Source organism: Cricetulus griseus, chromosome 3 (genome assembly GCF_003668045.3).
Source record: "Cricetulus griseus strain 17A/GY chromosome 3, alternate assembly CriGri-PICRH-1.0, whole genome shotgun sequence".
In the NCBI taxonomy this organism is placed as follows: Eukaryota; Metazoa; Chordata; class Mammalia; order Rodentia; family Cricetidae; genus Cricetulus; species Cricetulus griseus.
In genome coordinates, this window is record NC_048596.1 from 141,516,078 (window position 1) to 141,531,429 (window position 15,352).

A 15,352-nucleotide genomic window follows, 5' to 3' on the forward strand; every position below is an offset into this window, starting at 1 on the left:
CACTCTAACTATTCTCACACACTTGCAACCACACAACTGGAACACACACACACACACACACACACACACACACACACACACACACAAGCTCATTCACACTACATCTGATGCAGCTACTTGCACTCAGCCATCTGCTCTCACAGACCTTCACTTAACTCGCATACTCACACAACCACACTGAAACAAACATAGATACATGCATGCTTCCAACAAAAGAATCACTCATCCACTGTGATTCTATTCTTGGTCGCCAACTTGGCGACCTGGAACTACCTAAAGTCCAAGATGCTAGGTACACCTATGAGGAATTTTTCTTGATGGGATAATCTGAGGTAAGAAGACAAATCTTAAATCTGGGCCACACCTTCTGGTGTAGCAGCCTATATAAAGGACATGGAAGAAGGAAGCATCTATTCTTTCCCTGCTTGCACTCCCTCTCACTGGCAAATCCATGCCCTCACTAGTATTAGAGCCTACTTCTTTGGGATTCTGGCAAATACTGAATACCACCATACAGACATTCAGCCTTATGGACCAAACAACTACTGGATTCTTGAACTTTTTTGTAGAGACAGCCAATGTTGAAATAGGTGGACCACAGCCTGTAATCCACTCTAATAAACCCTGTTTTTACATTAATAGATTCATTCTATTGGTTCTGTTTCTCTAGGGAACTCTGACTAAAACACTCAGCAATGACAAACACATTCTGTCTCATATCAACATACTGAAATGTAAGCATTTACACAGAGCTAACATACACAAGTTCTTATTCAATCACAAATGTGCCCAAACACATTTGTGTGCATTCACACTCACAAAAATGCTAACAGCTACACATGTTCACAGGTTCTTTGACAGTCATACAAAACTTTAGGCACACAGAAATGTCCACCCATCTTCAAGTTATATTTGCCATACTCACACTGACAATCAATCAGAACACCAGTATTTGATCCTAGTTGGAAATAAGGTCTCTACAGATTAATACTAAAGACTGACATAACATGCTGGAATGGGTTGAACCCACAGCAAATAAAAGATTCCCACAAGAGAGAAAGGACATAAAGTAATGCAGAGTACATGAAAGACAAGGAGACTACCAGTGAAGTCTGCAGCACAAGACTAACAAGAAAAAGAAAAAGGATATCTTCCTTTAGCGCTCAGGGAAGGAGTATGTCTCTGCTGACAGCCTGCCTTGAGGATTTCTAGTCTTCGGAACTCTAGGGGAGCAACACTGGAGGATCACTGGTTCTCACACATACCTTTCCCTCAACCCCATCCCTCCCCTTCCCCCCCATTCACATGTTAAAACATTAACTCAAGTATTAACTCAAAATGTGACCTTGTTTGGAAATGAAGTCATTGAAGATGTAAATTAGACTTGATGAGGTCAACTGGTATCCTTGTAAAAGGTAAATCTGAAACACATGCACAAAAACACACCCATGCAAAGGACAGTATAAACAAGAAGAAAACGACCAGGTTGATGTATATTCATAGAAGCCAAGAAACGCCAAGCAAACCACCAAAACTAGAGAAGCCTAGAACAGATTTCTCTCTTGTAGCCTCAGAAGGGACCAGCCTCAAAAAGGCTTTCTGTTGTTTACTACACCTTGTTTCTAATGCTGCGGTAGAGCAGCCACAGGAAGCCTACTACATAAATCCTCACACACATTCTGATTCCCATTCTCACATGCAGACTTGCCCACAAACACACAAATATGAGAGATTTACACACATGCATCCATGCTGAGTATCTGTGGCCCATCATTACTCATTTCATACATGGCTTATCTGTTGTTCCGCTTTCCACTAACATTCGCAGCAGTCCACACAAAGTCTTGGTAGCCTCGCTCTGCATGATGTCAGCATGAATTCCAACAGAGAGACACAGAGTTTGTAGTAAGTTAATAATGCTTGTCAGCATCATCGCTGTGGGGTGAACGTTCCTTTCACCTTGTTCAGCTTCTGAAAAGGAGGGTGGAAATAAGAGATGATATTCCCAAACAAAATAGTCAGTGGATATCATTTAAGATATTTAATATCACTTTTTTTTTTTTTGGTTTTCAAAGGCAGGGTCTCTATGTTGCCCAGCCTAACTCAAATCCCTGGGTTCAAGAGATGTTCCTGTCTCTCAGCCTCCTGCCATTGTACCTGGCTACCCCTCTCATTTCTGTTCCCACAATCCTCAAAGAAAATGAGATTTATGTGGAGGGTGTGCAGAAGCCAGAGGAAAATCTCCAGTGTCTCCTTTTTTCAGATAATAACCATTTTGATTGTATAAGACAGGGCTTTCGCTGAAATTTGTGTATTGCTGATTAGGCTAGTAAATCTGGCCAGTGAATCCAAGACCAACCAGAGTTGGGATTACAAGCATGTATACTACCACAGCAGCTTTTGGCTGGAGATCCAATTCAGGTCCTTATGTTTGCACAATAATAATCACATTATGAACTGAATTACCTACCCCACCCTAGAAAGTGAGACTTGGGAATAACAGTTAGTTTAAACAATCTTATTATATAACTCAGAAGCAATGAAATGATTCCAAGCTTTCCCTTCTTTAAAACGACAATTTATCTACAGTGGTGGTGGTGGTGCATGCCCTTAATCCCAGCACTAGGGAGGCAGAGAGGCAAGATATCTCTGTGAGTTCAAGGCCATCCTGGTCTACACAGCTAGTTCCAGGACAGCCAGGTCTACACAAAGAAACCACATCTCAAAAAACTAAAACCAATCAAACAAAAAAGACAACTAATCAAATGTCTAAGGGCTACAGCCAGGTTCCACCTCCCTGACCTCTCTTGAGCCCTACTCCTGCCCAAGGTACTCATCACCCCAGGATCTCTCTGGGACTGCAGCTGCAGAGAGTGAAACTGCCTGCATAGAGTGGACCCAGACAGGAAGGACCTCCCTGATTCTGGATATACCTCACCCTCCCTTCCCCCTCTGCAGCCCCAACCTCTCCCAAGTGAGGAGACTACCAGAAGAGGCAAGACCATACATATCTTCAGACATTGAAGTCTTGGCCCCCACACACCACCGGGTGACAAGAGGAGATAGAGAGACCACACCTGCACCCACTGGAAGAAGAGATGTGAAGAAGGCAGTGTAAGAACACATTCAACAGAAAGACCAATATGACACCACCAGAATCTAGGGACTCCACACCAGCAAGATCTGAAAAGCACAACACAGAGGAAGAAGAAAAGACAGATCTAAAAATCTACTTCATGAAAAGGAAACAGGAAAATCTCTTAATAGAAGAAAAAAACAAACAAAAAAATTCAAGAAATAAGTAATTCTCATAAAGAATCTAAAGAAAAAACAACCAAACAAGTAAAGGAAGCACTGGAAACAATTCAAGGCATAAAAGATGAAATAAAAATAATAAAGAAAACACAGGATGAGGGGATGCTGGAAATACAAAGGCTGGATAAACGATCAGGATCTAAGGATGTGAGTATAACCAATAGAATACAAGAGATGGAAGAGAGAATCTCAGTTGTTGAAGACTCGCTAGAGGACATACAGTCATCGACCAATGAAAATCTCAAGTCCAACAAATCTTTAACACAAAATATCCAGGAAATACAGGACACCGTGAAAAGGCTGACCCTAAGAAAAATAGGTATAGAAGAAGGTGAAGAAATACAGCTCAAAGGTACAGAAAACATATTCAACAGAATCACAGAAAAAAAAACATCCCCAACCTACAGAAGGATATGCCTATGAAAGTAAAAGAAGTTTACAGAACACCAAATAGACTGGACCACAAAAGAATTCCCCTCACCACATAATAATCAAAACACCAAACTTACAGAATAAAGAGAAAATATTAAGAGCAGCAAAGGAAAAAGGTCAAGTAACATATAAAGGCAGACCTATCAGAATCACACCTGACTTCTCAATGGAAACTTTGAAAATCGGAAGGTCCTATTTAGATGTCCTACAAACACTAAGGGAACATGCATGCTTTCAATACTATAGATGGAGAAAATAAGATATTCCATGACAAGACCAGATTTAAACAAGATATATCCACAAATCCAACACTACAGAAAGTTCTAGAGGGAAAACTCCAACCCAACGAAGATAACTACACTCACAAAAACATAGGTAATAGATAATCCAACTTTACCAAACACGAAAAGAAACAGGATGGTGAAATCCACACACAATGACACCACCAGCAATAAATCCAAAACAAACAAGAACCAAAAATCAATGGACATTAATATCCCTCAATGTCAATGGTCTTAACCTGCCTATAAAAAGATACAGGTTAACAGAATGGATATGAAGACATAATCCATCCTTCTGCTGTATATAAGAAACACACTTCAACTTCAGAGACAGGAGTTACCTCAGAGGAAAGGGTTGGGAAAAGATTTTCCAATCAAATGGGCCCAAGAAACAAGCTGGTGTATCAATCCTAATATCTAACAAATTAGACATTAAACTAAAATAAATAAAAAACCCAGGATAGCCAAAACAACTCTTTACAATAAAGGATCTTCCAACTCTTTATAATAAAGGATCTTCTGGAGGCATCACCATCCCTGACTTCAAGCTCTATTATAGAGCCATAGTTCTGAATACAGATTGGTATTGGCACAAAAATAGACAGAGAGATCAATGAAATCTAATGGAAAACCATGATACTAAACCACACACCTACAAACACCTTATTTTTGACAAAGATGCTAAATTTATACAATGGAAAAAAGACAGCATTTTCAACAAATGGTGCTGGCACAACTGGTTTTGGACATGCAGAAGATTGCAGATAGATCCATATCTGTCACCATGCACAAAACTTAAGTGAAAATGGATCAAAGACCTCAACATAAACCCAGCCACACTGAACCTATTAGAAGAGAAAGTGGGAGCTACCCTTGAATGAATTGGCACAGGAGACCGCTTCCTGAACATTACACCAGTAGCACAGACATTGAGATCTGCAATTAATAAATGGGATCTCCTAAAACTGAGAATCTTCTGTAAGGCAAAGGACACAATCAGTAAGACAAAAGGACAGCCCACAGAATGGGAAAAGGTCATCACCAAGCCCACATCTGACAGAGGGCTGATTTCCAAAATATACAATGAACTCAAGAAGCTAGCCACCAAAACACCAAACAATGAAATTAAAAAGTGGGGTGCAGAACTAAATAGAGAATTCTCAACAGAGGAATCTGAAATGGCTGAAAGACACTTAAAGTGCTCAAAATCCTTGGTCATCAGAGAAATGCAACTCAAAACAACTCTGAGATACCATCTTAGACCGGCCAGAATGGCTAAAATCAAAAACACCAATGACAATCTATGCTGGAGAGGATGTGGAACAAAAGGAACACTCCTCCATTGCTGGTGGGAGTCTGTACTTGTAAGACCACTTTGGAAATCAGTATGGCGGTTGCTCAGAAAAATGGAAATCAGTCTACCTCAATATCCAGCAATTCCTCTCTTGGGCATATACCCAAATAATGCACGTTCATACAACAAGGACATATGTTCAACCATGTTCCTAGCAGCATTGGTTGTAATAGCCAGAACCTGGAAGCAACCTAGATGCCCCTCAACTGAAGAATGGATAGAGAAAATGTGGTACATTTATACAATGGAGTACTACTCAGCAGACAAAAGCAATGGAATCTTGAAATTCGCAGGCAAATGGATGGAAGTAGAAGAAACCATCCTGAGTGAGTTAACCCAGTCACAAAAAGACAAACATGGTATGTACTCACTCATATATGAATTTTAGATGTAGAGCAAAGGATTGTAGAGCCTACAATCCTCCTCACCAAAGAAACTAGGAAACAAGAAAGACTCTATGGGAAAAATGCATGGACCCCAGAGAAGGGGATGGGGCAGGATCTCATAATCTAATTGGGAGCATGAGGGTAGGGGTGAGGGAGCTGCCAGAATGAGAGGAGGAGAAGAGGAGGGGAGAGGAGGAAATGGAGGAGCAGAAATGTTGAGTTGGCAGAAGAATAGAGGAGAGCAGGATGAGAGATACCATATCAGAGGGAGCCATTAATAAGTCCAAGGAGAGATCTGGCACTAAGGAGATTTCCAGAGATGTACAAGGATGACACGAACTGACAATCTAGGCAATGGTGGAGAGGATAACCTAAATGCCCTTCCCCTATAATGAGACTGATGACTACTTTTTATGCCATCCTAGAGCCCTCATCCAGTGGCTGATGAAGCAGAGGCAGACACCCACAGATATACACTGAACTGAACTCTGAAACTTAGTTGCAGAGAGGGAGGAATGAAGATCAAAGGGGTCGGTAACCCACAGAAACAGCTGGTCTGAACAAGGGGGAGCACATGGACCCCAGACAAATGTCTGGGAAGGCAGCACAGGACTGATCCAGACCCCTGAAAATGGATGTCAATGAGGAGGCCTCTGCACTCTAGGGGGCCTCTGGTAGTGGATTAGTATTTTTCCCTGGTGTAAGAAGGGACTTTGAGAAGCCATCAGACGTGAAGGGATGTACTCTCCGCCTGGACACATGGGGGAGGGCCTAGGCCCGGGCCTGGATTTTGTGGTGGACTTTGGGGAGACCCATCAAGGGCCCTACCCTGCCTGGGGAGTGGAGGGTGGATGGGGTGGGAGGCAGGTGGGGGTTGGGGAGGGTTGGTGGGAGGGAGAGGGAGTAGGGATTGACATGTGAAGCAAGCTTGTTCCTAATTTGAACTAATAAAATAAAATGAAATAAAATAAAATAAAATAAAATAAAATAAAATAAAAAAAGCTACAGCCTGAGTGAAGGCTAAGCACCAACATGCCCTGATCAGACACTTGCATAGCTAGCCAGTCCAGCTATGGGACAAAGAGGCTACTACTTTGCCACATATCTACCTCTTTCCAGGCTTACTCCACAATGAGGAATATTCCCAGATACAGCTGAGAAGAGGAAGGGGCTACAAGTGGTCCAGAGCCAAATACTATAGCTCAGATGCACTGACAGTACAGTCAACACACACCCATAAGATGTCACATGCATCACTCCTAACAGTTACCCACAGCAAGCACTTGTCATTTCAATCTAAATATGCATGCTCTGAGCCCACTGTATATTATGGGACAGGCCTTCTCAGGTTGCACATCAGTAGCCCTCTTCTTAGCACTCCACCAAGTATCATCTGATGGCTGTGACAGCTGTTTCTAACATTTGATGGCACTGCACATAAGAACTGGCAGCACCCTAGGAAGGAGCTCTGGCTCTCAGAAAGGCCAGCATGTGATACTTCATTCACATGTCTCGGAGTCTTTTGAACAGGAAAGGCATTTTTTAGAAAATGCCTTCCTACAGCACTGAATTTCCTTGGATAAAATAAACTTCATGGGGCCACATGCAAATTCTCTGTGTTGCTGGATAGAATGAAGTACTGACTAACTCAGCATTATGTGAAGCATTCTAAATCAAGGAATATGGAAGTGCTTAAAAGCCGGTGGGGCCATACCTTACAACTTAAAGCTGGTGGAGGAAAAGACAGAGTCCAGAACAACACAACACAAAATAAACAGTGCCACTGTCTTCCTCAAGCTCATGTTTGGGCCAACTACACAGACCAATCACAAGTAAGGCGAGGACCAGCAAGCTGACTTCATGGATAAAGATACTCGCTACCAAGCCTGAGAGCCTCACTTTGCTTCTCAGAATCTACATGGTGAAAGGAACGAAGTGACTCGCCCTTGTCCTTTAACACTGAGGAATGTCTGTGCCTCAACCCAAACAAAATAAATAAATGAATAGCTTTGCTGTTGTTGTTTTAAGGATCAGCAGGTAGAGACACCTGCCACCAGGCCTGACAAAGCTAAATCCCCTGAGACATGGTTGGTGAAAGGAGAACTGACCCCAGTAAGTTATCCTCTAACTTACCCACACACAAGTAAGTGCACACATACACACCTATGCACAAAAACAAATAAATATACTTTTAGATATAATTTAAAAAGTAATGTTGCACTCTGTCTTCCATCCCACTCTGAAAGAGGCATCAGGAAGTATAGAATACAGGTGAAGATGAATCAGTTGTTCTATATAGAGCCCCTTTATATACCTACACCAGAACCATGTATTTCAAGTGTGGACAGAGCAATGTCTTCACATGAATCCTGGCCACTAACTCTCCAGAGGGAAATGACAGCTATCCAACACATGAACAATTTGCCAAGCTAAAAGGTTCTGTGAGTCACCCACCGGAGTCATCCTCAGTGTCTGAGTCCTCTGCAGAGGGCTGTGATGACACCGGCAGCTCCACCAGCTTGAGGTCATACTTTCCTTCTTTTCCCATCCTGTATGAGTTAGTGCTGCCTGTGTCCCACTGGACCCTGATCCAACCATCCTCTCCCAGCTCACCAATTACACGGCCTAAGCCTGGCGGAGGCCCATCCTAAAAAAAAACAAAAAACAAAGACCAGGTAAGAGAGTATGTCCTATTCTGGACCTACCATGGTTCCTGCATTAATTCTGTACACTGATTTTCTGTCAGCCTCCTCCTGATCCAAATATAGCTGAAAAATGTACAGATTATATCATTCATTTATTTTGGTGGGGCGGGGTGGAGGGATAGAGACAAGGTTTCTCTGTGAAGCCCTGGATGTCCTGGAACTCGCTATGTAGAGATCTGCCTGCCTCTGCCTCCCAAGTGCTAGGATTAAAGGCGTGCACCACCACTGCCCAGCAATCACATCATTTTTACATTCCATGAAATCGCATGCTCATTTTCCTTTACCAAAGAAATATGAGGAAAGGAGAGAATTCTCTCAACTTGGTGATTCTCTGAACAAATGTGTTAAGGAGTGTCCCAGCAATCAAAGTGGTCTTTCCAATGACCTCAATCACTTCCTAAGAGTAGGAACCTAGACCCAAGAGCAACATTGTGTCAACCATTCCAAAGAGAAAGCTGCTGATAGGATGCTATTACCTCCTCTCAGACAATTTCATTTCTAAAAACACTGACAAAAATTCATGCTCAGCTGTGCAACTGAGAAAATATGCATGACATCCTAGGAAAGGAAAATACTGTCCTAATGTCTTTTACCTCTATTTTATTGCTCAGAAATCAACAGCTAAGTCATCTATCAATCTTACAGATCCTGAGTTCAGGCAGCCACCTATTCTAACTTCCACTGATTGCTATGTTAGATGTGCTAAGATGTTAATGAAATATCTGAATACCTGGTCACCCCACTTCCAATCCACGCCTCTCATGACTCTGGTTCCAATCTTCATCATAGCAGCCAGTTCTGGCCCTGAAACAGGGAGCTGAACAGGAGCAGTTTCCTTTCTTGTTTCTTCCAACACTGTAGCAGAGGCTCCCCGGGCAGAAGCACACATATCTTCCTCAACATTGTCACAAGTAGGACCTATCAGAACATCAAACAACAGCTGAGCTTATAATTAGCTGCAATGTCCTATTTTTATTATTTTTTAAAGTTGTGTATAGATTACTTATGTGTAAATTACATTTCTGAGTGTGGGACTGTACATGTGGGTACAGTGGCAGCATGAGGCTAAAAGAGGGTATCAGATGTCCTAGAACTGGAGTTATACGCAGTTGTAAATTACCAAATATAGGTGCTGGAAACTAACTAAATTCAGGTCCTCAGCAACAGTGGTAAGTGATCTTTTAACAGCAGAGCCATCTTTCCAGCCACCAATGTCCTATCTTTATTAAGTTTTTGTTTCGTCTTTCTTTCTTTCTTTCTTTCTTTCTTTCTTTCTTTCTTTCTTTTTTTTTTCTTCAAGACAGGGTTTCTCTGTGTAGCCTTGGCTGTCCTAGAACTCACTCTGTTAACCAGGCTGGTCTCTGCCTCCGAGTACTGGGATTAAAGATGTGTGTCACCACCACCCAGCCCAATGTCTTATTTTTAATAGACACATCAGCATATGTGGTGACACATCATATAATCCTAACACTAAAGAGGATCATGAGTTCAAATCAGACTGGTCTACACAGGACCCTGACACAGACAGACACACATATAAACAGACACAAACACATACATACACATACAGAGAGAGAGAGAGAGAGAGAGAGAGAGAGAGAGAGAGAGAGAGAGCACAAAGATCAAGAAGAACTGATTAACACCAAATTTAAAGAACTTAGACCCAGACTTTCTCCCCAACTCTATTCCTTTGTGTCAGCCTCCAATACCCAAAGACACTCTCCACCTGAGAACTCACTGGCCTGGGAACCCAGTAGGTGATCTTAACTCTTCCTCCTTTCTTCTATTGCAAATTCATCAGTCTCATCCCCAGCCCTGAAGCAGACCACCTGAAAAGACCTGGCCATGCTTTTTAACTGTATTCTATGTTGAACCTCATGACAGACGCAGCTTTCCTCCTTCCTGTGGACCCACTCAGTCTCCCCCATCTAGCTCATCCCCTTTCATTCATATCGGCCCCCAATACCAAGGAATAGGTTCTACCCAGGACCTCAGTGGCCACACCTGGTAGGAACTCAGAAAGCCTAAATGGATGTAAAAATAAAAATTAAAAATTCAGGATATCAAACCAAAACCTCAGAGGTAAACCTCACCAACAGAGTAAAAAGGATATTAGAGAGAATCTCAGACATTAAAGACAAGATAAAAGAAATGGATACCTTGGACAAAAAAAAAAAAAAGAAAGAAAGAAGGAAGGAAGGAAGGAAGGAAGGAAGGAAGGAAGGAAGGAAGAAGGAAGGAAGGAAATCGAAAAACATCCAAGCACAAAACATCTAGGAAATTCAGAACATTATGGAAAGATCAAATCAATGAGATCAATGAATAAAAGAATAGAAGAAGAAACTCAGACCAAAAACATAGAAAATATTTTCAGCAAAATCATAGAAGAAACGTTCCCCAACCTAAAGAAGGAGGTCCTTACCAAAGTTCAAAAGCATGCAGAACACCAGATAGAATAACCAGAAAAGAAATTCCCCAGGACACATTATAACAAAACACTAAATGTACACACACACAAAGAAAGAAAGAATATTAAAAGCTCCAACAGAAAAAAACAAAACAAAACAAAACAACAACAACAAAAAAAGTAACATATAAAGGCAGACCCAACAGAATAAAACCCAACTTCTCAATGGAGACTAAAATCCAGAAAGGTCTGAATCAATGTTCCACAAGCTCTTAAGAGACCACAGATGTTAGCCCAAACTACTAAGTAAAGCCAGAAATGGCTACAGGAAAAATACTCCCCATGGGGGAAAAAAAAAAAAGGAACTATTATAAACTACTTTATAGCTGGACGTTGGTGGCACACGCCTTTAATCCCAGAACTCGGGAGGCAGAGACAGGTGGATCTCTGTGAGTTTGAGGCCAGCCTGGTCTCCAGAGCGAGTGCCAGGATAGGCTCCAAAGCTGCACAGAGAAACCCTATCTCCAAAAAGCCAAAAAAAATCAAAAAAAAAAAAAACACAATAAACTACTTTATATATACCAAGAAACAAAAATACCCAGATGAAAAAGTCCTAGCAACATACAAATTACACCTGAAGTGACTCAGAAGGAACAGAAAATCCACACAGATCTATAATAAAAAGATACGGAATCACAAAGAAAAGTGCAAGCCATAAGGCTTAACAGGTGAATTCTATCAAACATTTAAAGAAAAACTAACAACTCTAAAATTCTTCTAAAAGCAGAACATTAGAGGACACTTCCTAATCTGTTCTATTTAGTCTTTACTATCCTGGAAAGTGTCAAACTCTAAAATACTGCTGAAGGAAATTAAACCTTTAACAGTAAATATATTTGTATTCGTAGAATGGAAGTCAATACTGTTACAATGGAAATAACCCCAGGGTGATCTACAGACTCAACAGCATCCTTAAAACAACTCCAAGACCTTTTACAGATATACTAAAAACCAGCTCTAAAATTCCACAGAGAAATGCAAGTGAACCAAAAAACCAAAACAATCTCTAGGGGAAAAAAAAAGTCAGAAGACTAACAGTCTCAACTTCAAAATTCACTACAAAGCTATGGTGTTCAAACAGTACAGGGTCAACACAGTAATAATAAGCACATGAAGCAATTGAACAGAAATGGGAGTCCGGTCAAATGGTTTTCCAAGGGTACCAAGACAATGGGGGAAAAGTTTGCAACAAATGGTACTGAAGTAAATAAGTAATAAAAAAAATTTAAAATCCAGGCTATGTGAATGTATAAAATGTTTACCTACAAGTACAGAAGACATGCTTGCTTTGGCAGTAAATATACTAAAACTGTAACAATACAGAGAAGATTAGTAGGGCCCCTGATCAGGAATGACCCACAAATTTGTAAAGCATTAGTATTTTTAACATCTGTCATACAACTGTACCTGAGGCTCAGGGAAAGCTGAGTAAGAGGGCAGAAATATTGTAAAAGCCAAAGGAACAAGAAGTCTGCTGTGAGATGGCACATCCTAGGAAACTCGGGAAGCCTGGACAAGGCTGCTGCCTAACCCCAGAGGAAGAATTAAGGAATACAGAGAGTGGGAGACAGTCTTCCCAGAGAAGCGCCCACAATTCCTTACACAATACCAAATGGTCAGCCCTGAAATCCTATACATACAAGTATCATTATACAGACTGAACAGGTTGTCTTTATATTCTTAGAAATATATGTATGGGGGAGTGTATGTGTAACAACAATTAAAGAAAATGCCAATGAATTTGAAAAAGAGCACAGAAGGATACATAAGAGGGGTTGGAGAGAAAAAAGATAAGGGGGAAATTATATGATTATATTTTAATTTATAAAATGTACAAAAGACCTACACATAGGAGCTAATAACAGTAAAATCTAAAGAAATAATAGATAATTTTCATCTGCCTTAGTCTTGGCAACAGCTTCTTGGTAATGACAGAAGACTGTAAGAGCCAGAGGAATAGGAAGAAAAATGACTAGGTGGACCATCAAAAAGAAAAACTGCATCAAAGGGAAATAAAATCCACAGGACAGGAGAATTTATCCTCAAATCATACAACATCTGTCAAAAATCTATAAATTTGCAAAAGTCTAGCATCGAGGGAATTTTTGGAAGAGCTTGAGGATTATTAACTCATCTTTAAATGTTTGATTCAATCTGTGATACTTTTTTTTCTTCTTTTTGGTTTTTTGAGACAGGGTTTCTCTGTCTAATAGCATTTGCTGTCCTGGAACTCACTTTGGGATTAAAGGGATGTGCCACCACACTGGCTTAAGTAGTACTTTTAACTGGTACTCCTATTAACTCAGTCACAAAAAGACAAAGAATCCAATTCATCAAAAGAAAAAAGAAAAACTGGGGGCTGGAGAGATGGCTCAGTGGTTATGAGCATTTGACTGTTCTTCCAGAGGTCCTGAGTTCAATTCCCAGTAACCACATGGTGGCTCACAATCACCTATAATGGGATCAGATTCCTTTTTCTGCTGTGCATGAAGACAGAGCATTCATATACACAAAATACATGAATAAATGTATGTCTTTAAAAAAAAAACTTGCAAAGGACATTTCTGTAAGATGTAAACAGACAACAATGTCATTTATCATTAGTTGAAAGGCAAACAAAAAATCACTAGAGAGAACTTCACACTCAGTGGAAGGCCTTAATCAAAGCACAACAATAAAGCTGCCAAAGGTCCAGACAAGAGAGGACTTGCATGTGGGGAGCCAGTGTACAACTCAGTGGAGGGTCTTGCAGCATCAATCACTCAAAGTGGGACAGGCATATCCCTGGGCAGAAGTTCAGCAGGAGGCAATACATTAATATTTACATATGGCAAATCTTGTGCCCACACTCTGGAGGCAGGCAGGGAATCTCTGTGATCATGGACTTCCAGGCCAAGCAGAGCTACATAGAGAATATCTTTTTTTTTTTATAAAAGCACATGAGAGAAGCCAATTATCAGAAAAACGAGAAATCTCTCCCTACTAAGACTACATGTAATACAGCATTGTGCAAAAGTTGCAAACTGTAAGACTATCCTTATTTGCCCAGTACAGGTGCCATTCACACTCTTACATTCCCCAACATTATGGCTCACTAGTACTCATTACAGCTCAAAAATACTTTCTTAATAAACTATTTGGTTTCTCTCATCTGTATGTTCCTACTATGAGTTCTTGTTCCAGTTATTAAATAACCTGGAAATACCAGTGGGTGCCCTCCAAAATCCAGTATCCACCTGTAACATTACCACCTGACCTCAGTATTCTACTCCTTTTATAATCAAAACCAGAAATAGATTTACATACAAACATACCTAGCAAAACTACTCACTAAAGTAAAATGATAAGATAACCCAACTGCCCCTAAATGTATAAATAAGATGTTCAATATTCAAATAATAACATTCTATCCATGAAAAGGAATGAAATACTGGCATACACTAAATCCAGATACAAAAATCAAGAAATGACATGACTGCACTTACATGAAATCCTCAAAAAGTGTAAATCCACTGAGGCAGAAAGCAGATTTGTCGTTACCAGGGACAGGAGGGTGGGGTAATCAAGAGTGATTGACAAATAGGTTTAAGATTTGCATTTGTGGTTATGAAAATGTTCTAAAGTAAGACAGCAGTAACAACTGCTCAAAATGTGAATGTCCCCAGTGGGTATGGTGGTTCACTGCACTCAAGAGGCAGAGGCAGGAGGATCTCTGTGAGTTTGAGGCCAGTTTGAAGCAGAGCTCCAGGCTAGGCAAGGGTATATATAGTGAGATCCTGTCTTTAAAAACAAGGTCAAAGAGAAAAGAAAGAAAAAAATGTGACATCCCTAACATTGCTCAGTTACACTCTGCACAATTAAAAGGCTAGCTTTATGCTGTGTGTGTGTGTGTGTATGTGTGTTTATTGCTGTTGTTAAGGAGAAAAGGTAAAAGCCATCTTTTTCTAAAGGATCCAAAGCCAAGGCCAACCTACCGATCAGCCTCAACGCCGTCTGTGTGAGGGCCAGTGTGCCTGAGTTGAGCAGGAGGTCAAGGTTGTTTGCACCATGCTGCAGGGTGAGCATGCTGAGCATCACCAGAAGAAACCGAGCTTGTGGGATGGTCCCCAGACTTGGTCCTGCCAGATTCTCATTGGTAATCGTTTGGAGGGGGACAGGTTGAATACCTAATAAGCATTGACATTTATTTGAATTTCTTAGTTATGGGCACAATGCACATGATTCTAAACACTGTGGATTTGGTTATTAATTACTTATTCATTTATGTAACTTCTTTTGGAGGGGATTTCCGCTATTTTATTTTGTTATATTCTCTCCATCAACATTCCACATACTTGCTATCTCTGTCTTCAAGATATAGTACAAAAGGGGAAAAATTAACTCAGTTTACTGACAACTTCTAGTACAATTAT

At 40.7% G+C, this 15,352-nt stretch overlaps 1 protein-coding gene and 1 non-coding gene across 5 annotated transcripts in view; one reads left to right on the plus strand and one right to left on the minus strand.

Annotated features, from left to right (window-relative positions):
• Herc2 (HECT and RLD domain containing E3 ubiquitin protein ligase 2) overlaps positions 1 to 15,352 on the minus strand; it is a 175,960-nt gene that overhangs the window by 83,623 nt on the left and 76,985 nt on the right. For all 4 annotated transcript variants that reach the window (XM_027404742.2, XM_035442481.1, XM_027404741.2 and 1 more), the window contains 4 exons: positions 14,915 to 15,106; positions 9,204 to 9,391; positions 8,223 to 8,415; positions 1,789 to 1,971 (listed from right to left, as the gene is read on the minus strand). In XM_027404742.2, the coding sequence (XP_027260543.1) occupies positions 1,789 to 1,971; positions 8,223 to 8,415; positions 9,204 to 9,391; positions 14,915 to 15,106 (756 nt within the window). The remainder of the gene's footprint in view (positions 1 to 1,788; positions 1,972 to 8,222; positions 8,416 to 9,203; positions 9,392 to 14,914; positions 15,107 to 15,352) is intronic.
• On the plus strand, positions 12,224 to 12,326 carry LOC113834582. Its single transcript, XR_003483195.1, has one exon. It is a non-coding gene; the product is annotated as a U6 spliceosomal RNA (small nuclear RNA).